Below are 23,899 nucleotides of genomic sequence, written 5' to 3'. Positions count from 1 at the left end.
TGGTTGCAGGAGTCAACGTTCATTCGTTTGTTCAGCATGGTTTGTTTGTGAGAGACACTTGGAGAAGTGATTTGCTTTCTGTAACCCTGATTCAAGGAGACACTTGGAGAAGTGCATTGCTTTGTAAGAGTTTTGTTTTGTGTTCTGTTATCTGGTCAGAGACTTGATTTATGTTTATTTTTGGGCTCGCAGCCAGTCTGAGCCAAGAACTGATAAAGTTCTTTCCTTTTAAGTTTGTCTGCCTGTCGTCCGTTAACGAGCGGAGAAGGGGGGACAGAACAGCGACCCTTTAATACAGTTCCTCACATTGTGGTGACCCCCAACCATAAAATTGGTGTCTCAGTTCCTAAGACCATCGAAAATATGTGTTTTAGGCGATCCCTGTGAAAGGGTCCTTTGACCCCCAAGGGGGTCCCGACCCACAGGTTGAGAACTGCTGGCTTAGACAAATCCAAAGCCATTTTTTAACGTACATACAATGTAGAGTTCCGTAAACGGATCAAAAGGATTGAGTTTTCCTGCTACGATAAGTCACAAACAAAGGAATCGAGGCATTAATTACATTTTTCTTGTTAGACCTTCAAAGGAGGCCAGGCCAGGAAACCAGCTCTCGAAATCTGACTCCAAGTTGCAGCAACAAAATTGGGAAATTCTTTCTTAGGCTGTTTTGTTCTTGGGCTTAAAACACATCAGTGTCCATGTTATTGAACACTTCTGCCAAGTTTCTCCAAGGTCTGCTTCATGGCTGCCTACAAAATCCAGAATTTGGAGAAGTGATTGTATATTCAGTAACTTCAATATTGTCAAGTTTTTCTGCAGGAGAGGCAGGTAATACCTCTCAGCTCCTGGCTGAGTAATATCTATATTTGATGTGTTTTATAGATATTGTTGAAGGCTCAGTGGCTCAGTGGCTAAGATGCTGAGTTTGTCGATCAGAAAGGTCGGCAGTTCGGCGGTTCGAATCCCTAGCGCCGCGTAACGGAGTGAGCTCCCGTGACTTGTCCCAGCTTCTGCCAACCTAGCAGTTCAAAAGCACGTAAAAAATGCAAGTAGAAAAATAGGAACCACCTTTGGTGGGAAGGTAACAGTGTTCTATGCATCTTTGGCATTGAGTCATGCCGGCCACATGACCACGGAGACGTCTTCGGACAGCGCTGGCTCTTTGGCTTTGAAACGGAGATGAGCACCGCCTTCTAGAGTCAGGAACGACTTTATTTATTAGACTTATATACCGCTTCATAGGGCTTTCAGCCCTCTCTAAGCGGTTTACAAATTTTTTAGCAAATTGAGTCAGCAACTTGCCCCCACAGTCCGGGTCCTCATTTCACCCACCTCGGAAGGATGGAAGGCTGAGTCAACCTCAACAAGAGCCAAGGTGGCGCAGTGGTTAAATGCAGCACTGCAGGCTACTGCTAGATCAGCAGGTCAGCGGTTCAAATCTCACCGGCTCAGGGTTGACTCAGCCTTCCATCCTTCCGAGGTGGGTAAAATGAGGACCCAGATTGTTGGGGGCAATATGCTGACTCTCTGTAAACCGCTTAGAGAGGCCTGAAAGGCCTATGAAGCGGTATATAAGTCTACTGCTATTGCTAACCTTGAGCCGGTGAGATTTGAACTGCTGAACTGCAGATCACAGTCAGCTAAAGTGGCCTGCAGTACTGCACCCTAACCACTGCGCCACCTCGGCTCTTGTACGAGGGGAACCTTTACCTTTTTATTTATATTGTTGACATTATTGATATCCAGCTGTTATTTCATGTAATTCTTTGTTGGTTTGGATGGTCATAAACTCCTATTGATGCTCGGAAGGGATTTGACAACGTGGCTGGTTTTTACAGCTTTATGTCATTTCTAAACCCAGTTTGTCTTATTCCCTTTTTTTTTTCCATTAAAAAAAGGTTTCTCAACATTTAATCGGTCAATTATTTTCAAGACCTTTTCACCTTGGGAGTTTAATATTGGCTTACGTGAATCGTGATTGGGCAACTGACTTTCTCCTGTTCTGATTTTGCTCCACCTCTGGTTCATGAAATAAATTGTTCCTTCGTGCCTGTTTCACATACTCTTGACTTTAAAGAGTGGCGATTCACAACATCTTGAACCAGTAGTCATTTCTGTCAACTTTTTCACCCTCGGACGACCCATCTTTCCAGAAGCTGAAGGAGAAATACAGAAGTCTAGGATGGATCCCCTTCCATATTTCTCAATAGAGACTTGGGCCCTTCTGTGTTTACTCATTGGCCTTCTGATGTTGTAAGTAAAACACTGATGCTCCATCTTCCTTCCTCTTGCGTGAATTTCAGCCTTGTTTGATGCTGGATCTTGTTGAGGTCCTCCTCAAATCCCATAGCATACTGGAAGAAATAAAGCTTTGTGGGCGATAGTCTGTTGAGTTACAAGAACAATGTTCTTCTAACTTCAACCAGGGGTTCTCCTTAACTGATGTTGTCAACCCTTCTGGGTCTCTTTCCTCCTTTTAATTGAAGATGTCCAAGATTGAAGTAGGATAGTTTAGTCCGCACAGTTTTATTGTTGATCTAGAATCAATAATTACTTGCCTCCAGTAGTTGTAAATGCTCCAACACTGGAAGTTTTAAAGAAGATGTTGGATAGCCATTTATCTGAAGTGGTGTAGGGTTTCCTGGCCAAGCAGGGGGTTGGACTAGAAGACCTCCAAGGTCCCTTCCAACTCTGTTATTCTATTCTAAATTCCACACACAGACTGATTTTGTTTATGCCACCTACTTTTCACGATGGAAAGAGAAGGACAGACTCTTTTCATATTCTAGTTGATGTGATCTACTGTTGGTGAAAAAGGGATGCGGGCGGCTCAGTGGCTAAGACGCTGAGCTTGTCAATCAGAAAAGTCAGCAGTTCGGCGGTTCAAATCCCTAGTGCCGCGTAACGGAGTGAGCTCCTGTTACTTGTCCCAGCTTCTGCCAACCTAGCAGTTTGAAAGCAGGTAAAAATGCAAGTAGAAAAATAGGCACCATTTTGGTGGGAAGGAAACAGCGTTCCATGCACCTTTGGTGTTGAGTCATGCCGGCCATATCAGCATGGAGGTGTCTTTGGACAGCTGCCGGTGGCAAAGAGCCAGAGGGCCTCATTCCAGTGGGACTGCGTCATGGCCTGGAACTGGCTGACCATCTCAGCCCGCTGAGCCTCCAGGCACCGGTATCTGACCTTGCAATCCTGCAGGTCTTCCCTCTGCTTAGAAAGCCTATGCTCCTAGTCCTCAGTGAGGTGCTTCTGCTGAGCCTCCTTCTTGGTCAGATCCAATTTGAACTGAGCTGTTTTGCCAACTCTTTCTCCTGGTGGCTGCTTAGCTCCAGCAACTCGGTAAGAGCCGAGGTGGCACAGTGGTTAAATGCAGCACTGCAGGCTACTTCAGCTGACTGCAGTTCAGCAGTTCGGCTGTTCAAATCTCAACAGGCTCAGGGTTGACTCAGCCTTCCATCCTTCCGAGGTGGGTAAAATGAGGACCCGGATTGTTGTTGGGGGCAATATGCTGACTCTGTAAACCGCTTAGAGAGGGCTGAAAGCCCTATGAAGCGGTATATAAGTCTAACTATTGCTATTAACTGCTTCCTGTTGGGGCCCTAAGGAGCCCAGGAGGGGAGGGGAGGAGTGGCTGGGAGGGGAGGGGCAAGTAGAGGCTGGCGAGGCGCCCCTTGACATGAGTGACATTGAGTTGGCCACGCCCACCCAGTCACATGATCACCTAGCCACGCCCACCCAGCCGAATTCATTAGGTAGATCATATCAGTGACCCGCAGGATTTAAAATTATGTATTTAATGGTCCCTGAGATCCGAAAGGTTGGTCACCCCTGTTTTAGATCTATCTTACAGAGGTGACTGACCTAAAAATCAAGTAGAAAAGATGAGGAACCAGTAAGGCACCCCTCGACATGAGTGACATTGAGTTGGCCACGCCCACCCAGTCACATGACCACCTAGCCACGCCCACCCAGCCGAATTCATTAGGCAGATCATATCAGTGGCCCGCAGGATTTAAAATTATGAATTTAGTGGTCCCTGAGATCCGAAAGGTTGGTCACCCCTGTTTTAGATCGACCTTGCAGGGGTGACCGACCTAAAAATCAAGTAGAAAAGATGAGGAACCAGTAAGGAAGTTTCAGAGCGAAGCCCCAGAACTTCCCCCGGATGGATACCTTTAGCATTTGTTGCCAGAAAAGCTAGCTCAGCTCTGATTTCTCAGCAAGAAATATGCCTTAAGTTGCATTTTTATTTTTTCTCTCTTCTCCCCACTTTCCCTTTTTTGCCTTGAGCCGGTGGAAGGTCTAAAGGGAAACTTGTCTTTCTTTCTTTTAAAAAAAAATGATTTTTTTGCTCAAGCTTTTAAGGTTTCTTTCTAGTCCGGGCCCCCTCTTTTCTTTATGAAATGATTGCTTTTACCTTGAGGTTATCTCTCTCGGAGGATTTCTGCAGAAGCAGCAGCCAGCGCTCCGCTTATCAACGGCCAGTGCTTATTAAACAGCCTCACAGAGCCATTATGGCAGGAAGCATGGAGGGAGATTGTTGCAAGCGCAGACACACAAACACACAAATATGTGTGTGTTGTGTGTGTCTGTGTGTGTGTGTGTGTGTGTGTGTGTGTGTGTGTGTGTGTGTGTATATATATATATATATATATATATATATATATATATATATATATATATATATATATATATATATATATATATATATATATATATATATATTTATATTTATGCTGATAAATAAATAAAGGGAGACTAGTATAGATCTATTTCAAGCTATTTAGCTCTCATCAGCTAGCCATACCCTATGTTGGGAATCGAACCTGTGCTCTATCCAACATAGGGTATGGCTAGCTGATGAGAGCTAAATAGCTTGAAATAGATCTATACTAGTCTCCCTTTATTTATTTATCAGCATAAATATAACAAATGTAACAAAAAAGGCAACAGTAAAAAATATTGGGTTTCTGTCTGGATGGTCTCTTGTGACGAGCCAAAGACAGAGAAAGGAAGCAGTCTATATATATGTATGTATGTATGTATGTATGTATGTATGTATGTATGTATGTATGTATGCATGCATGCATGCATGCATGCATGCATATATGTATGTATGTAATTTAGTGTCACAACCCCTGGTATGCCCAAATATGGGAGGAAGCAGACTGCTTCCTTTCTCTGTCTTTCAGCTCGTCGCAAGAGACCATCCAGACAGAAAGCCATTATTTTTACTGTTGCCTTTTGTTACATTTGTGTTGCATTTGTGCTGATAATTAAATAAAGGGAGACTAGTATAGATGTATTTCAAGCTATTTAGCTCTCATCAGCTAGCCGGTAAGGGTATGGCTAGCTGATGAGAGCTAAATAGCTTGAAATAGATCTATACTAGTCTCCCTTTATTTATTTATTTATCAGCACAAATGCAACACACACACACATATATATATCTCCCTTGCCAGATTCAATGCTTAATTCCTGAGTTAACACGAACACGTTGCACTGCCTCTGGCGAAGATTTCGGAAGATCTCGCTTTCCAACCTGGCGTTCTGTTTTATGAAGGGCTGGCATTGTCGTTTTTATATTTTTTTTAAACAGCTAAGCTAATTTCTTTCAAACCGAATGCAACTTTTTTTTTTTTTTTTAACCAGCAGCCAAACCGAGAAAGTGATTCCAGACGTGCATTGATCTGTTTGCGGATCGGCAGAACTAAAATAGATTCGTTTCCCCTCTTTCCTGGCCGTCTGTTGTGATCAGGGATGGGCTTCAAAAATTTCAGCAATGGGCTCTCTACTCGGTTGTTGGGCGGGTGTGGCCATGGCCAAAATATTTGGGAACCGAACTGGTAGTAATGCCGGCAGGAACCCACACCTGCTTCCAGCATAACTCTGGAACGCCTCGAGCAATTTCAACCAAACTTGGTACACAAATGCCTTACTCTCTGGAAAAAATATATTGGGGGGGGGGGGTAAGACACTCCTAACACCCCTCGGGGTGTGTGTTCTGTTAAGATACAGCCTGTTGTACCTTACAATGGCTTCTACTGTACAGCGCAGTGGAGCTGCCATTGGTAACGGCTTCACAATACTCCACAAGGAGGCTCCCTCTAGTAAGGAGAAAAATCCAACATTAGAAATCATGTTTGGTCCGGACTTTTCCCCCCCATAAATAAATAAATATCCGGGTTTTCAGCTAGTTATACAGTATATAAATAGCAATAGCAATAGCAGTTAGACTTATATACCGCTTCATAGGGCTTTCAGCCCTCTCTAAGCAGTTTACAGAGTCAGCATATTGCCCCCAACAATCCGGGTCCTCATTTTACCCATCTCGGAAGGATGGAAGGCTGAGTCAACCCTGAGCCGGTGAGATTTGAACCGCCGAACTGCAGAACTGCAGTCAGCTGAAGTAGCCTGCAGTGCTGCATTTAACCACTGTGCCACCTCGGCTCTAAAATGATCCAGACAATACGCTGTTCACTAAGCACTTAGGTATGTAATGTGAAAATATGTAAACAAACTGTTAAAAAAAAGAGTCTTTCTTTGCACCCCTAACTTCTCCATCCATATTCAGACTCTTCTGAACCCTCAAAAATTATGTTCTCCTTTTACAGATACGGCATCTGGCCTTACGGAGTCTTCAGGAAATTGGGTATTCCAGGCCCCATGCCTCTCCCATTCATCGGTACCGCTTTCTGGTTTCGTTACGTAAGTTTGCAGGTTGCTTTTACTGGCACGAGTTCAAGGGCAGGCTTAATCTTCTGGGAGGGTTCAAATCTTGAAGATCTGTCAGGGGAAGAGGGAGGGCTTGCAAATTGGGGTTTGGGGCTTAGGGTTTTTTAACATGCTGCGTGGACCGGTTGTTCATGTAGCAGGAGGCATATGGAACGTAGAATTGTAGGGCTGGGAGGGACTTGGAGGTCTTATAGTCCAACCCCACGGTCAAGCAGGGTGTTGTGGCTTGCCAGCGACCAGTGGAGCTGGCAGCAGAGTCAGACAGTGAGGGGGTTGGGGAGGAGCAAGGGCCAGTCCTGGAGTCTGGGGAAGGCTCCGATGAGGGCTCTGTGTCGGAGGCAGAGAGGGGGCCAGGGCCATATGCCAGTATTCAGCTGCCTTCGGAGTCCGACATCAGTGAGGCAGAAGAACAGCTGGAGCCTGTTCCCAGTGTGCGCATGTGCAGATTTGCCAGATGAAGGGAACAGCTAAAGAACAGGGGTCGACTTGGGAGTAAGACCACAGGTGGACAATGAATGGCCCCTCCCAGAGGAAATAAAAGAGGAGTGACAGGGGAGTAGAGTTTGCAGGAGACAATTAGTTTGCTTAATTGGTTCGTGACTCTCCGAGACTCCTTGCCAAGTTCTGCAGAGATCGGCCTGGCAGTTCTCCAAGCCAGATAAGGTCTGTGACTGTAAATCCTCCCTTGAAAGACTTTGCTGGATGTGAATGAGAAGAATTCACGGTAAATTAATCAAAGGGTTTTTTTGTGGGACAAGGAATTTGCTTCATGCTCCTAGGTCAGAACACGGGAGACCCTACACCACTTCAGACAAATGGTTATCCAACATCTTCTTAAAAACTCCCAGTGTTGGAGCATTCACAACTTCTGAAGTCAAGTCATGCCACTGGCTAATTGTTCTCACCGTCAGGAAATTTCACCTTAGTTCTGCTTCAGTTCTCTCTTTAACAAGTTTCCACCTATGATTTCTCGTCCTGCCCTCGGGTGCTTTGGAGAATAATTTGACTCCCACCTGAAAATTAATCCTGAGATAATGTAGCGACAGCTTTTTGGGGTGAGGACGTGAACTTTAGAATCAAAAACAAGGCAGATAATCTTGGGATTTCTCTGTCACCCAGTTTTAATCCAGCCACGCGGAACAAGTGCCGAGAATTTATCTAGTAAAACAAAAAGGAATATTTGTAAATATTTGAGCCTGGCAAGAAACCAACTTTAAATACTTAGGGGTGTGGTGTGAAAACCTATTAACTAGCTTACTCAGCAAACAAGTTGGAAAGCTGCTTTAGTTTAATACTAGCTGATAACCTTGGCATTGTCCGGGTATTTATTTATAAGGGGAAAATGTCCGGACCAAACATAATTTCTAATGTTGGATTTTTCCCCTTACCAGAGGGAGCCCCCTTGTGGAGCACCGTAAAGCCGTTTCCATGGCAAATCCACTGCTCTGTACAGTAGAAGCCATTTTATGGCACAACAGGTTGTATCATTTACTGTGAACAAGAGTCATTTTTTTCATTATGCTCATTAGAGTAAGCTGTAAGATAGGGCTATTCCTTATGATCAACGATTAGAGACGATGGCAGATCTGTGAATTTTATGGCAAGGAATGATTTACAAGAGAGTTGATCTCCCAGCTGCAAAGGGTGGATTTTGCCTTTGACACTCATTCTTGATTTTTTTTTTTCTGTTACAGGGAAGAAGCAATTTTGATACAGCCTGCTTTAAAAAATATGGTAAAATTTGGGGGTGAGTATTGATTCCTTTTTATTCCGCTGGCAAACTTTTTGTATTTGTTGGCTAATCAAGATGTTACAACACAGCCAATACAGCCAACAAATCCACTTACAGCAACAAAGCCAGCACACCCCCCCCCACCAATATTTATAGAAAGACGGCAGCTCTGATCACGCTTTGCTTGCACAAGCACGAAGCTGAAGGCACCAGCCTGAAGATGGTGAGTGGGACCTCGTCGAAATGTCGGCAAGATACTCTCAATCTTACACAGGAAAAGACCCGAATACGCCAAGACCTGCATACGTGTGTGTGTGTGTGTGTGTATGTATGTATGTATGTGTGTGTGTGTGTGTGTGTATATATATACATATATGTGTGTGTGTGTGTGTGTGTGTGTGTGTGTATTTGTGCCGATATATATATATATATGTGTGTGTGTGTCTGTGTGTGTGTATATATATATATATATATATCTCGGCACAAATACACACACACACACACACACACACATATTGAGGAGCTGAGGTGGTGCAGTGGTTAGGGTGCAGTACTGCAGCCACTTCAACTGACTGCTAGTTCTGCAGCTCGGCGGTTCAAATCTCGCCGGCTCAGGGTTGACTCAGCCTTCCATCCTTCCGAGGTGGGTAAAATGAGGACCCAGACTGTGGGGGCAATATGCTGACTCTGTAAACCGCTTAGAGGGGGCTGAAAGCCCTATGAAGCGGTATATAACTCTAACTGCTATTGCTATATGTATATGTATACGTATACGCATACGCATACCCATACACATATACATATTTTGTGTGACAACCCCTGGTATGCCCAAATATGGGAGGAAGCCTACTGCTTCCTTTCTCTGTCTATTGGCTCATCCCAAGAGACCATCCAGACAGAAAGCCATTATTTTTACTGCTGCCTTTATTACATTTGTGTTGCATTTACCTTTGTTATTTGTGTTACAGCACAAATGCAACACACACACACACACACACACACACACACACACATATATATATATATTTATATATATATATATTTATATATATGTATGTATGTATGTATATATATATATATACATATATACACACACACACAGACACACACACAGAGAGACAGACACATACACATACATGAATATATGTAACTCTTGCCAGACTTCAACTAACCCATTGACCATTCATTCTAGGACTTACGATGGACGACAGCCGATGCTGGCTATAACGGACCCTGAGTTAATTAAAATTGTACTGGTAAAAGAAAGTTATTCCACCTTCCTGAATCGTGGGGTGAGTTTCAACTTTGCGAACAGTAGGCCAACGTTGAGATAAATGCTTTGATTATAGACCTAATCGGCATGTGGTAGTGAGAAGCCAAGAGGAGGTATCTTGTGGGCACCTTCTGACTTACATTGGGTGAGTCCCATGAATATGGGCTTTCTCTCCAATGGGGTGGGATTCAGCCGGTTGTCTCTGGTTTGGGCGAACCGGTAGCAGTGGCTGCAGGAGGCTCCGCCTACTCGCACCGATGTAATGCCCGAGCACTGCGCATGCATAGACAAGGCACATGTGCTTACATTTGCGATAGGGAAGGCAAGTGAATCCCATCTCAGGTAATTTCCCCTATGGAACATTCTCCTCCCACACTTCCAAGTCAGGTTAATGCCATCCCTGCTATCATTCCAGAAGTCCCTGCTTATGTGATCGGGATGTAATGGAATGTGTGAATGACCTTGGGGGAAAGAAGGATAGAGATGCTATTTAGGAAACAATTAGATAAGAGAAGTTGAAGCCCCAGGCTGCTTAAAGGAAGAATCTTAGGAAGGATCTGTCCTAATGCATCAACCAGTTAAAAGTGGAGATAGGAAGCGTGCTTGGAAGTCGGTGTAGCTAGATTGCCTTGAAAATATTAAAATTTCACCTTGATCACAGAACCGGCAGTGACCCAGGCTGGCCACGCCCACGAACCATTTATTTGATCACCGTTGCCAGCATATTTTTTATTAGTTTTTCCGTGGCACGACAAAACCGCGGTCCACTAAAGCGCGCCCGATTAAAGCGCGTACGTGACGTCATCAGCAGCGCGACAAATACGACCGCGGAGAAAAAAGGGCGCTTTAAAAAGCGCTTTTAAAGCAAGCCGATTCACGTAAAGGTAAGGGTTAGGTTTAGGGTTAGGGTTAGGTTAAGGGTTAGAGTTAGGTTTAGAGTTAGGTTAAGGGTTAGCGTTAGGTTTAGCGTTAGGTTTAGGGTTAGGTTTAGGGTTAGGTTAAGGGTTAGGTTTAGGGTTAGGTTTAGAGTTAGGTTTAGGGTTAGGTTTGGGGGGGTTAGGGTAAGGTTTTTGCGTTAATTTTAACTTTACCGCTCACAGCGTGCTGTTTTCGTCGCGCTGTGATGACGTCACGTACGCGCTTTCGTCGAGCGCGCTTTAGTCTACCGCGGTTTTGTGGTGGAACCAGTTTTTCATGTTCTTCGTGCATGTGCAGAACAAATGACAGTTAACTGCACATGCGCACACAAAGCGAATTAGTACCAACGCTGTTAGGAACCCACCCCCTGGTTCTGACCAGTTCTGGAGAACCAGTAGCAGACATTTTGAGTAGTTCGGAGAACCGGCAAATACCACCTCTGGCCTGCAAGCCAACATCTGTGTGAGCCTAGAGAGGACTTTTGGTAGAATGGTAGAGTTTCGCTGAGTTTTATAACTTGGCTTTAATAGCGTTGCCTAGTTTTAAGGACGGGTAGTCACGATGGACATCCCAATGGTGTGTTCAAAAGCGTGTGTTCCATTTTTCTCTCTTTCTCAAACGTGACCCTTAGAATTTTATTCCACGGGGCAAGCTAGAGACCTCCCTTCCGGGAGCCCAGGACGAGAAGTGGAAGAGGATTCGGACAGTGCTTTCGCCCACTTTCACCACTGGAAAGTTGAAAGAGGTGAGGAAAAAGGGGGAGGCCCAGCGTTAGGGTTAGGGTTTTCTGTAGGACAAAATGATAGGCTCCCTTCCTCCCTCACTTGCCTTCTGTGTTTCTCCATCCTCTTAAGATAGGCTTAAGACACAGAAGGATCTTGACAAACTTGAACATTGGGCACTATCTAATAAAATGAAATTCAAGGGTGAAGAAAGTCAGGTTCTACATTTAGGCAAGAAAAACGAAATGCACAGGTACAGTATAGGTGGTACCTTGCTCGATAGTAGTAACTATGAAAGGGATCTTGGAGTCCAAGTGGACAACCATTTAAATAGGAGCCAGCCATGGGCAGCAGCTGCCAAAAAAGCCAACACAGTTCTAGGCTGCATCAACAGAGGGATAGAATCAAGATCACGTGAAGTGTTAATGCCACTTTATAAGGCCTTGGTAAGGCCCCACTTGGAATACGGCATCCAGTTTTGTTCACCAAGATGTAAAAAGGATGCTGAGATTCTAGAAAGAGTCTTTGTTGCTCTTTTCTAGTGCAGAGAAGAGCAACCAAGAGGATTAGGGGACTGGAGGCTAAAACATATGAAAGACAGTTACAGGAATTGGGCATGTCTAGTTTGATGAAAAGAAGGACTAGGGGAGATATAGCATCTTCCAATATCTCAGGGGCTGCCACAAAGAAGAGAGAGTCAAACTATTCTCCAAAACACCTGAGGGTAGGACAAGAAGCAATGGGTGGAAACTAATCAAGGAGAGAAGCAATTTAGAACTGAGGAGAAATTTCCTGACAGGGAGAACAATTAATCAGTGGAACAACTGGCCCCCAGAAGTTGGGAATGCTCCAACACTGGAAGATTTTAAGAAGAAGTTGGATAACCCTTTGTCTGAAGTGGTGTAGGGTTTCCTGCCCAAGCAGGGGGTTGGACTAGAAGACCCCCAAGGTCCCTTCCAACTCTCTTATTCTATTCTTCTTCCCCCTCAGATGTTTCCCATCATTCAGAACTATGCGAAAAATCTGTTAGTGCTTTTGCAGAAGAAAGCTGATCAAGACGAACTGGTGAATGTTAAACAGTGAGTAACAGCCTGACCGTGTGAGCTGTGGGGTCCACTCATCTCTGGAGGAATGGTGGTCCATTCCTTGGAAACTCACTCCATGAGGTGACAAATAGGACTGGAAAAGAGGAAACTTGAGGGTGGAAGCAACAAAAAACACGTGGAAGGATCTCTCAGGAGGAAACAGCAGTTGACAATGGAGATCCTATAGCAGTGTTTCTCAACCTAGGCAACTTGAAGATGTCCGGACTTCAACTCCCAGAATTCCCCAGCCAGCATTCGCTGGCTGGGGAATTCTGGGAGTTGAAGTCCGGACATCTTCAAGTTGCCAAGGTTGAGAAACACTGTCCTATAGCCATGATGGCAAACCTATGGCACGCATGCCAGAGGTGGCACGCCGAGCCCTCTCTTTGGCAACACATACCGTCACACCAGCTCAGCCAGCTGATGGTTGGGTTTCTGATGTGCGCATGCCCGCTGGCCCGCTGATCATCAGATTTCCCAGGTGCGCATACGCGTCATCCAGCTGCTCGTTGGATTTTCCAGCACTTTGGCGCATGTGCGCCTTCTGGTTTGGGCACTAAAAGATTCGCCCTCACTGTCCTGTAAAATTGTCCTCTAGGATTCCAAACTCTGAAGTTCTGCTTTGCCTAAATTGGATGGTACAGAGACAAATGGACAATTAGAGGAGAATGTTTGTCGCTCGGGGTTGAAAGGACGGGTCCTTGGTCTTCTCTGAGCATGGCTCTTTTACAGCTAGCATGGATGGTGTCACCTTGTTTGGTTGATGAAACATCTACGAGAAAATAACCAAGCTCAGAGAGCACCACAAATGGACAAAACAATCAGGTTAGTTGAAGATAAGCCATGATAAGCCAAGAGCCGAGGTGGCGCAGTGGTTAGGGTGCAGTACTGCAGGCCACTTCAGCTGACTGTTATCTGCAGTTCAGCGGTTCAAATCTCACCGGCTCAAGGTTGACTCAGCCTTCCATCCTTCCGAGGTGGGTAAAATGAGGACCCAGACTGTGGGGGCGATATGCCAACTCTGTAAACCGCTTAGAGAGGGCTGAAAGCCCTATGAAGCAGTATATAAGTGTAACTGCTATTGCTATTGCTATGATTGAGCCATAGATGATCTTAATGATGACCTACAAGGCTCCTTCCAACTCTGTTAATCTGTGATCTGGCAATAGATCAAGATCCCATTTTAGAAGGTGGTCACGTAGAAAGTCACCTCTGCTGAAGTAGGTCCCGTAGTGCCTCAAAAAGCTGACCAAGCTTAAAATCCAACGTTCATGTTCTACATCCAGATGTTGACCATCTAGATCAAAGAGACAACTTAACTCCAGGAGACGTTTACGAACAGATCCAGATCCCCTAAAGAAAATGTTCCAGGCATAAAAGTGTAGAGACATGTAGAGATGGAAGAGCCAGGTAGACATTTGAGGGCCATCTTCCTTCTTCTTCCTTATTTCGACCACTTGTGCCTTGCCTTTGTCCAGGACCTTCGGTGCCTACAGCATGGATGTGATCACAAGCACCTCTTTCGGTGTCAACATGGATTCCATAAACAATCCCAAAGACCCCTTTGTTCAAAAGGTGCAGAAACTGCTGACGGCTGACTTCCTCTCTCCAGTATTCATTTTATTATGTAGGTTGGTTCTACCTTCAGCTTTGGAACTCAGTCTTTGTAACCCCTGAGAAGGTTTAGCACTTGTAATGATCTGCGGGAATGGCCTTGAGAGAGAGAAGGAAGAGGTGAAGACAATGAGGCAGCTGAAGGAATGGGGAAGTGGCCAACATCTTAGAAGGGACCTGCCCAGAGGTGGGTGGGTTCCTGCCGCCATTACTACCAGTTCATCATGCCAAAAAAAACCAATACATGTGTGTGCATTTGCACCTAAAAAGGGTCTGCACATGTGCACAACGTTAGAAAAAGAAAAGGAAAATAAATACATTTTTTTTCAATGAAGATTGTTCTGCACATGTGCAGAACAGAAAATCAAGATGGCACTCCCGAGGACAGAACTGTGTTCTGACCCTCACTCATCCCACACCAACACACTCCAAGCCAAAGATACTTTACGGAATTTATTAAGAGACAGACAGGTCCTTGGCAGCAATCCAGCCTGCCAAGCTCACAGTACTGTTCTCCAACATTAGTTCATGCGTTGACTTCTGCAAAAGGGGCGTGTGTACAAGCAGTCCTTTTATAGTCTGGAGACGAGCCTAATTACCACCAGCTGAGTGCAATTACCTCCTGTAACTGCGCAACTGTTCCTGACGTCTATTAGCTCTCCGGTGCCGGGCATCCAGGAACAACTCACTGCTGATGTCAGGATCACTCTCCCTTGCCTCCTCCCCACTGGTCCAAGGCTCAGGTGCCTCCTGGTGGCCAACCAGCCTCTCTGCACCCTGCTCGGAGTCGGAACCCTGTCCAGGGTCCTCCACATCCTCCAGAGCCGACTCATAGGGCCCCTCACTGTCGGAGTCTGGTGGCAGCTCCAACGGCATCCTGCTGGGTCACAACAGAACTGGTTCAGGCGCATGTCCGGCCAAGTTACTACTTACTCGGCCGAACCGGGCCGAACTGGTAGGAACCCACCTCTGGATCTGCCCTAGTTTCTTAGACTGTAAAGGTGAGGAGGGGGGAGAGGGGTAGATGTGCAAGATTCTGTTAGTATAAGCTTACAACAAAGTTAGTAGTAGAACTCCTGGGTGTGCTTTTTGTTGGCCCCATCTTGCATGGCTGAACCTCACAACCACTTTCCCCTTTTTAAATAAATAATCCCACCACTCAAGTTTCTCCTCAAATGAATGTTCCTTGGGTTGATCACCATCTCTTTGGGCCTCAGAGAAGCCCACCACCTAGTTGCTCAGGACATCCGCAGGGTTCTTCTAACCCAGTGGTTCCCAAACTTGGCAACTTTAAGATTTGTGGACTTCAACTCCCAGAATTCTCCAGCCAGCAGAATTCTGGGAGTTGAAGTCCACAAGTCTTAAAGTTGACAAGTTTGGGAACCACTGTTCTAACCCTTTCCCCCCTCTCTTTCCAGATGTTGCCCCATGGATAAGACCTCTTCTTGACAAGATGAACATCAGTGTGTTTTCCAACGAATCCATAGACTTCTTCGAGAGGTCCATCACAAAACTGAAAGAGACGAGGGCCCAGGAGGGGGAGAAGGTATGGGAAAAACCTCAACTATTAAGTTAGTTCTGGGGGGAAAAAACAACCCCACCAGGAATTGGGAATGCATATCTGTAAACTTTTCCAAGCTAAGTAGCTTCCTAGTGTTGGAAGAAACGTCCTTCTGGGTTCAGCTCCAAGTGGGGAAAAAGAAACTGGAAACATGGAGGCTGCTTGGAAAGGTAGTTTAATGGGGGACAGGAGCTCCTGAACAGAAAAGGGGGGATCCCATGCTTCCAGATGTTGGGTGAAGAAGAAAAAAGAGGCAGAGATGCTGAAAGTCCCTGGTTTTATGCCCTCTCTGGCCTTTGATCTTGATCTTGTCTTCTGATTGGTTGCCAGGCTCCCATGGGGCAATGCAGGAGCAACTTTGTAGTCTGTCTTGAGTCCAGGTTTGGTTGAGCCTTGCTTCTTCCCATTTGTCTGAAGGGGTGTAGGCTTTCTTGCCCGAGCAGGGGGTTGGACTAGAAGACCTCCAAGGTCCCTTCCAATTCTGTTATTCTATTCATTAATTAATTTTAAGTTAATTAGACAAATTCCAATCCTTCCCCATATTTAATCCCTTTCAAATTAAACTGCAGCGTTGCAAGCAGTGACCTGGGAATAATTTGGAGATTGGCTCTGAACAAAATGGCATTGTTGTAATAACCAATACTCTGAAGTTGTTGTTGTGTAAATGCCACTCTTTGCTGGCCAGGTTGCCAAGGAGCAAGCATTCTGAAATGTTGCTATTATTTCAGAGAAGAGTGGATTTCTTGCAACTGATGATAGAATCTCAAGACTCGCTGACGAGCTACGAGATGAATGGCGTGAATCACACCTATAAAGGTAATAATTTGAAATCATCATCAACAGTCACATCTTTCAAACCAGAACCAGCATTCATTGCTAAGCCTGCTAGTGTGGGAATTAATAAAACAATGCGGGCGAGACAGACAAGCATCTCGGTGAAAGTGAGGGGGAAAGCATTGAGACAGTTCAGGAATATTTTAAAGTAAAGTTAGTGGGTTTGAGGGAAACTTCATAAGAATTCAGAGCGTCTTGGATGAGGCCTACAATTTCTCAATCTCATCTACTGTGTTTTCCTGAAAATTGTTCTGCCCTAGGCTTCCAGAGGAAGTGCAATGCATAGCCCCCCAAACTCTCTTTTTATTTCAAAAGCTGTGAATTGAGTTCATTTCATAGCCCGTAATGAGTCACAAATAGTTTGTAAAGAGTCCGGCAGAAGTCTGCCAAAGTCTTTCGGGATAAGACTGATAAGCACCCAACTTTATCTCCCTTGAAACGCTGCCAGAGACCTCATTGCCAATTAGCTTTGCAAAGCCAAACGGAGCACAGAGTCAAAACGGAGCTTCAGAGTTGAAACCGACCAAAAGGAACAAAAGTTGCTTCCAGCAAAGGCTTACATCCCTTTGCTCCTATTTTATGTCTTATGGGAGGGGCCAATCATCTCCAAGCCTTACTTCTGAGTCGTCTTAACTTTTGTCTTAACTGTTGTTGCCTTCTGGCAGCTCTGCACATGCAGACACTGGGAACAGAGCCGAGGTGGCACAGTGGTTAAATGCAGCACTGCAGGCTACTTCAGCTGACTGCAGTTCTGCAGTTCAGCTGTTCAAATCTCACCGGCTCACGGTTGACTTAGCCTTCCATCCTTCCGAGGTGGGTAAAATGAGGACCTGGATTGTTGTTGTGGGCAATATGCTGACTCTGTAAACCGCTTAGAGAGGGCTTCCAGCCCTCTCTAAGCGGTTTACAGAGTCAGCATATCGCCCCCACAGTCTGAGTCCTCATTTTACCCACCTCGGAAGGATGGAAGGCTGAGACAACCCTGAGCCGGTGAGATTTGAACCGCCGAGCTGCAGAACTAGCAGTCAGCTGAAGTGGCCTGCAGTACTGCACCCTAACCACTGCGCCACCTCGGCTCGGATGCATTCTTCTGCATCTTCTCCAATGTTCATTAAGTTAGGGTTTCTTTGCATCCCAAAGTGGCCTCCAACTTTTCTCTCTTCCCTTCTTCGTGTAGGTTTGACCGACGCTGAGATTTTGGCTCAAGCCACTATCTTCATTTTAGCTGGCTACGAGACGGTCAGCAGCGCCCTCAGTTTCTTGACCTACGAACTGGCCATCCATCCGGACATACAGCAAAAACTTCAGGAGGAGATTGACAAAGTCCTGCCCAACAAGGTAGGTGTCACTCAACTTTGATGCGATGGGGCTTTCAACCTTTTTAAGAGAAGACTGGACAGCCACTTGTCTGAAATTTATTTATTTATTTAGCAATAGCAATAGCAATAGCAGTAGACTTATATACCGCTTCATAGGCCTTTCAGGCCTCTCTAAGCGGTTTACAGAGAGTCAGCATATTGCCCCCAACAATCTGGGTCCTCATTTCACCCACCTCGGAAGGATGGAAGGCTGAGTCAACCCTGAGCCGGTGAGATTTGAACCGCTGACCTGCTGATCTAGCAGTAGCCTGCAGTGCTGCATTTAACCACTGCGCCACCTTGGCTCTTGATTAAATTAATTAAATTAATTAATTAATTATTAATTAAATCGATTTATAGGCCGCCCAATCCCGGAAGACTCCGGGCGGCTTACATCGAAAGAAAAAAAAGAATAATAAAAATGACAATAAAAACATGTTAAAAACAACACACATACATTCGTTACGATCGGGGCTGGACCTCAACAATGAGGTCAACAGCCCCAGGCCTGCCGGAATAGCCAGGTTTTGACAGCTTTCCTGAAGGCCATGAGAGTGGGGAAGGTCCGGATTTCTGGGGGTAGTTCGTTCCAAAGGGTCGGAGCAGCCACAGAGAAGGCTCTCCTCCGGGGAGCCGCCAGCCGGCATTGTCTGGCTGACGGCATCTGAAGGAGGCCCACCCTGTGGGATCTCACCGGCCGTTGGGAGGAATGTGTAGGTGGTCTCGCAGGTATGCTGGCCCTAAGCCATGTAGGGCTTTAAAGGTAATAACCAACACCTTGAATTGTGTCCGGAGACCAATAGGTAGCCAGTGCAGCTCGCGGAGGATCGGTGTAACGTGGATGTACCTAGGTACACCCAATATCACTCGCACGGCTGCATTCTGGACTAGTTGCAGTCTCCGAAATGGTATAGGGTTGGATAGAAGACCTCCAAAGTCCCTTCCAGCTCTATTCTGATTGATTGATTGAAGTAGGTCTTTGAGCATAGTTAGTTTTCCTTTAGATTCGCTGCTAAACCGTGATGGACCAAACTCTAAGCCAGTGTTTCTCAACCTTGGCACAGCTGGCTGGGGGATTCTGGGAGTTGAAGTCCACAGGACTTAAAGTCGCCAAGGTTGAGAAACACTGCTCTAAGCTATCCGAATTAAAGGTTGATGCTTTCTTCTGGAAAAAATGGCACAAGTCCTACATCAAAGCCTTACTTTATGGCACCCCTTGAGCACCTTCTACGCATGCTAACCACGATGATGACAAGGACGATAAAACACTTTTTACACTTTGCACCTTTTGAACATGCAATCCATAGTGAGCATGTTGCTATGGGAACACTGTGTCACCTCCTACAGCGGTTGGGATGTGATAACACAGCACAGAGTTAAGCTCTCAAAGAGCAAGCCAGCTAACCTGGCTTGGGTCCCAGGCCTGCGGCTGGTGAATTATTGTTTGTGTAGGATCCCTGTGTTGTTTGATTTGTGGATGATTACAAGATGGTTTCAGTCTAGGATGCTCATTTGATGTTTTTATGGATTGCCCAGTCTTGTAGGCCATCCAAAGTCCATTGGAGTTGAGTGACTAATATATTCTAAACAAACAGAGCATTGAACCTGGTTGTTATCTTAAGAACTTCAAGGACTGTTGGCCAGACTAGAGATTTGAAACACATCCTAAGAAAGGTTGTGGGAAATTGAGAGAACCACATGAAAGTATCCAGAAAGCTACAGGAGTCAACTTTCTTGAATCCATGAGTTTGTGTCTATGGAGATTCTCAGTCCTCCAGGTCATGGTTGTCCCAAAGTTACTTTTTCAAGAGATAGCTGGACTTCCTTGTTTTTCTTTGAAGATGTTTCGTTTCTCACCCAAGAACCTTCTTCAGAACTTCTTCTTCAAGGTGTATGGAGATTCTCAGTCCTTCAGGTCATGGTTGTCTCAAAGGTGCTTTTTCAGAAGACAACTAGATTTCCTTGTTTTTTTTCTTTTGAAGACATCTCGCTTCTCATCCAAGAAGCTTCTTCAGAACTTCTTCTTCAAGGTCTATGGAGATTCTCAGTCCTCCTTCTGGTTGTCCCAAAGTTACTTTTTCAAGAGGTAACTGGACTTCCTTGTTTTTCTTTGAAGATGTTTCGCTTCTCATCCAAGAAGCTTCTTCAGCTCCGACTGGATGGTGGAGGCATGGATCCAGTCGGAGCTGAAGAAGCTTCTTGGATGAGAAGTTGAAGCCCCTTCAAAGAAAAAACAGAAAAGTCCAGTTGCCTCTTGAAAAAAGCACCTTTGGGACAGGAGTTTGTGTTCTTCTGCTCTAGATACAGATAGTAACTTTTAAGGTTAAGTAGGGATAAAATAAGCAGGGGCAAGTTTTTTCTATGTCTCTCTCTCTCTCTCTTTCTCTCTCAGGCTCCAATCACCTATGAGGCCCTCTTGCAAATTGATTATCTGGATATGGTCCTTAGCGAAAATCTTCGACTGCATCCAGGCACGGGACAACTTCAAAGAGTGTGTAAGAACACCATCGAATTAAATGGAATCACCATTCCCAAAGGGATGGGCATTATGATTCCACCTGCCATCTTGCACAACAATCCGGAATACTGGCCTGAACCGGAGAAATTTAGGCCTGAAAGGTATCCTTTGATTTCTGGGTTTTTAAAAAAACACACTTCCATTTCTCACAATCAATGACTTGATGGTAAAAACATCAACCTGGGTTGAATCTTCCAGACAGAGACCTTGTTAGGTGATCTTGGCAATGGCCAAAGCTGGCTTGCTTGTAAGGCAGAGAAATTACCGTATTCTTTGCTGTATAAGGCACTCTGGAGTATAAGACGCACCTTAGTTTTGGGGGAGGAAAATAAAAAGAAGATTGAGTCTGCCTCTGCCTACCAGCATCCATGGTATTCAGCTGACACATGGTAACAAGGTCAGCCAATGAATAGGCAGATCAACTAAGTTAACCAATTTGGACTCTGAAATTTGCCGTGTGAGCGACAAGGAGACAGGAAGAAGCCCGGCTTAGCCTAAAACTGAAAAGTGAAACTGATTGTGTTTTGCTTGTGTTTACTGCTCCCTTGGAAAGCCTGCTTTTGGTAATGTATTGTATATTATTATTATTTTGAATCCTGCTGAATCAGCGGTTCAGAGGTTCGAATCCCTAGCGCCACATAACGGAGTGAGCTCCCGTTACTTGTCCCAGCTTCTGCCAACCGAGCAGTTCGAAAGCACGTAAAAAATGCCACCTTTGGTGGGAAGGGAACAGCATTCCGTGCGCCTTCGGCATTGAGTCATGCCGGCCACATGACCACGGAGAGATGTCTTTGGATAGCGCTGGCTCTTCGGCTTAGAAACGGAGATGAGCATCGCCCCTAAGAGTCGGGAATGACTAGCACATATGTGCGAGGGGAACCTTTACCTAAGAGTGAAGGGAATTCGAGAGGGGTTGAACTTAGACTGTTTGTGGGCATGTAAGGATTCCAGGCTAACTGCTCTCTTGACGCCACCCACCCCCAGGCTCTGCCTGTCATTTTCCTTCAGCGGTTGACAACTGCAATTGACTGACCGACGGTTTGTCCCAACAGATTCAGCAAAGAGGTCAAAGAACAGATCAATCCTTATACTTACTTGCCTTTCGGAGCTGGTCCCCGGAATTGCATTGGGATGAGATTTGCTCTCCTTACCATGAAGGCTGCCGTGGCCAGCCTGATGCAGCATTTCACCTTCCAGCCCTGCAAAGAAACTCAGGTGAGGATCAGGAAGGGAGCCGTGCTCACCTAGAGAAGGAAAACAACAGGTTGGCATCGTATCTCCCCCCCCCCACCTTCGTCTCACCGCAGCAGAGACAGGAGAGCTAATGAAAGTGTCATGCAGACACCTATTCTGGAGAGTGAAAGCTGGACAGGTAACGCTTCACCTGCAGCCCACGTAACACCCAAGTATTGGGAAGATGCAGCTTGTCATTTTGTGGCTTAACCCTTAACTCTCCCTTCCTTAAATGTATCTTTCCTATTGCAGATCCCACTGGTGATCTCCCCAAGAGGGATCTTCAGAAAACCGACAAAACCCATCGTCTTGAAGATCATTCACAGAGCCTAAATCAAGGTAGATATTCTACACACCCCACTCTGGCGATGGAGTTTCTATGCATTTTTTAAGGACTATTTTTTAAAAAAATGGAAAAAGGGTTTTACCTGGCTATTATGAACTGTCCTCTCTGTCTCTGTCTCTCTGTTTCTCTCTCTCTCTGTGTGTCTCTCTCTGTCTCTCTCTGTCTCTTTGTCTGTCTGTTTTTTCTCTCTCTCTGTGTGCCTATCTGTCTCTCTCTGTGTGTCTCTCTCTCTGTGTGTCTGTCTGTCTGTCTCTCTCTCTGTCTCTCTCTGTCCCCATCTCTCTCTGTCTGTCTTTGTGTGTCTGTCTGTCTGTCTCTCTCTCTCTCTCTCTGTCTCTGTGTGTCTGTCTGTCTCTCTCTGTCCTTCTCTCTCTCTCTCTCTATCTCTGTGTGTCTGTCTCTCTCTCTCTGTCTCTCTCTGTCCCCGTCTCTCTCTCTCTGTCTCTGTGTGTCTGTCTCTGTCTGTCTCTCTCTCTCTGTGTCTCTCTCTGTCTCTCTCTCTCTGTCTTTGTGTGTCTGTCTCTCTGTCTCTCTCTATCTCTGTCTGTGTGTGTGTCTCTCTCTCTGTCCCCGTCTCTCTCTCTGTCTGTCTCTGTGTGTCTGTCTGTCTGTCTGTCTCTCTGTCTCTCTGTGTCTCTCTCTCTCTGTCTGTCTTTGTGTCTGTGTGTGTCTGTCTCTCTCTGTCTCTGTCTCTCCCTGTCTCTCTCTGTCTCTGTGTGTGTCTCTCTCTCTGTCTCTCTCTCCGTCCCCGTCTCTCTCTCTGTCTGTCTGTGTGTCTGTCTGTCTCTGTCTCTGCCTCTGTGTGTGTGTGTGTATCTCTGTGTCTCTGTCCCCGTCTCTCTGTCTCTGTCTCTGTCTCTGCCTCTGTGTGTGTGTGTGTGTGTGTGTGTGTGTGTGTCTGTCTCTGTCTCTCTCTCTGTCCCTGTCTCTCTCTCTGTCTGTGTGTGTCTGTTTCTCTCTCACACTCTCACTGTGTCCCCCCCTCTCTTTGTATATAATTGTAGGAGATGTAACTGCATGAAGATCTCTACTCCTGAAGATGAAATTTGCCACTTTCGCTTTTTCTTGAGTCGCCTAGTTTTGCAACTCAGCTTTTCCCTCCGCCACTCCACTGAATCGTGTTCCATAACTTCACCCCCAAAGTGACGTTAATGAAACCCTTCCTTGGTTGGACCAGCCGATGGGAGGAGGCCGGAACTCATCAAAATCCGAGTCCCGTCAGGCCAGGAGGGACCGCTGGCCTTGGAAATCGTAAGGATTTCATAAGGATAACAGAGGCTATTATTCTCAACGCCTTGCGTAATATTTGTTTGGAGTCCTGTGCAAGTATTTCGTAACTGGTTGTGTGGAGAAACAAAAAAAGAATTTAATTAAAAAAGTCAACAACGTTTTCCTGTATCGTTCAAATGTAAAATCTGGAGAGGGCAGGCAGCAGCTGCTCTCTAAGAATCAGTTCTTAATAATAGAGAAACTCTAATAAAGGGGAAAACTTTGGCTCCGAAACTGTTCTTGAGACACACCCACTTATGCAAGAGTTGTGGAAGTGTGAATGCCAACAAAAACTCCAAAGCCATTGACGTTCGCAAAGTTTTGTGTTTGTTCTTTGTTTTTTTAAATCTCTGGTGGTGTTTTTAGGAAGGGAACAGAATAATGGAGTAAAAGCGATGTTTGTGAACACCCAGAAAGCTGCTTGCTGTCATATTTTGATGCAATAGGCAGTTACTCCAGCAAAACACAATAATCCTGAATTTTGGAATTTGGAACATTCAATTTATAACGTCCAATATTTTAAGTCCTTGGGGGTTTTTTGGGGGGGGAGGTGGGCTCTATAGACTTTCTTATTAACTTTTAGGTAGCGTGGAAAGAAGGTAGGAAGGAAGGAGAAGGGGAAGGGAAGGAAAGGAACGGAGGAAGTAAAGGAAGGGGAAGTGAAGGAAGGAAGGAAGAGGAAAGGGAGGGAAGGAGGAAAG

General features: G+C 45.5%; 1 protein-coding gene across 1 annotated transcript; it reads left to right on the top strand.

Annotated features, from left to right (window-relative positions):
* Positions 1–2,036: 2,036 nt before the first annotated feature.
* On the top strand, positions 2,037–23,319 carry LOC106538057 (cytochrome P450 3A9). The gene is made up of 14 exons (XM_087728488.1): positions 2,037–2,253; positions 6,615–6,708; positions 8,430–8,482; positions 9,660–9,759; positions 11,290–11,403; positions 12,371–12,459; positions 13,944–14,092; positions 15,498–15,625; positions 16,369–16,456; positions 17,652–17,812; positions 20,225–20,451; positions 21,403–21,565; positions 21,836–21,922; positions 22,934–23,319. The coding sequence occupies exons 1-13, from the start codon at positions 2,183–2,185 to the stop codon at positions 21,914–21,916; spliced, it is 1,518 nt and encodes a 505-aa protein (XP_087584614.1). The 5' UTR covers positions 2,037–2,182; the 3' UTR covers positions 21,917–21,922; positions 22,934–23,319.
* Positions 23,320–23,899: the final 580 nt, after the last annotated feature.

This window comes from Thamnophis sirtalis, unplaced genomic scaffold (assembly GCF_051295495.1).
Source record: "Thamnophis sirtalis isolate CommonGarterSnake01/CBP01778 unplaced genomic scaffold, rThaSir2_p1.2 scaffold_14, whole genome shotgun sequence".
NCBI lineage: Eukaryota > Metazoa > Chordata > Lepidosauria > Squamata > Natricidae > Thamnophis > Thamnophis sirtalis.
Note: the sequence above shows the minus strand (reverse complement) of the source record. Positions and strands in the feature narration are given on the sequence as shown.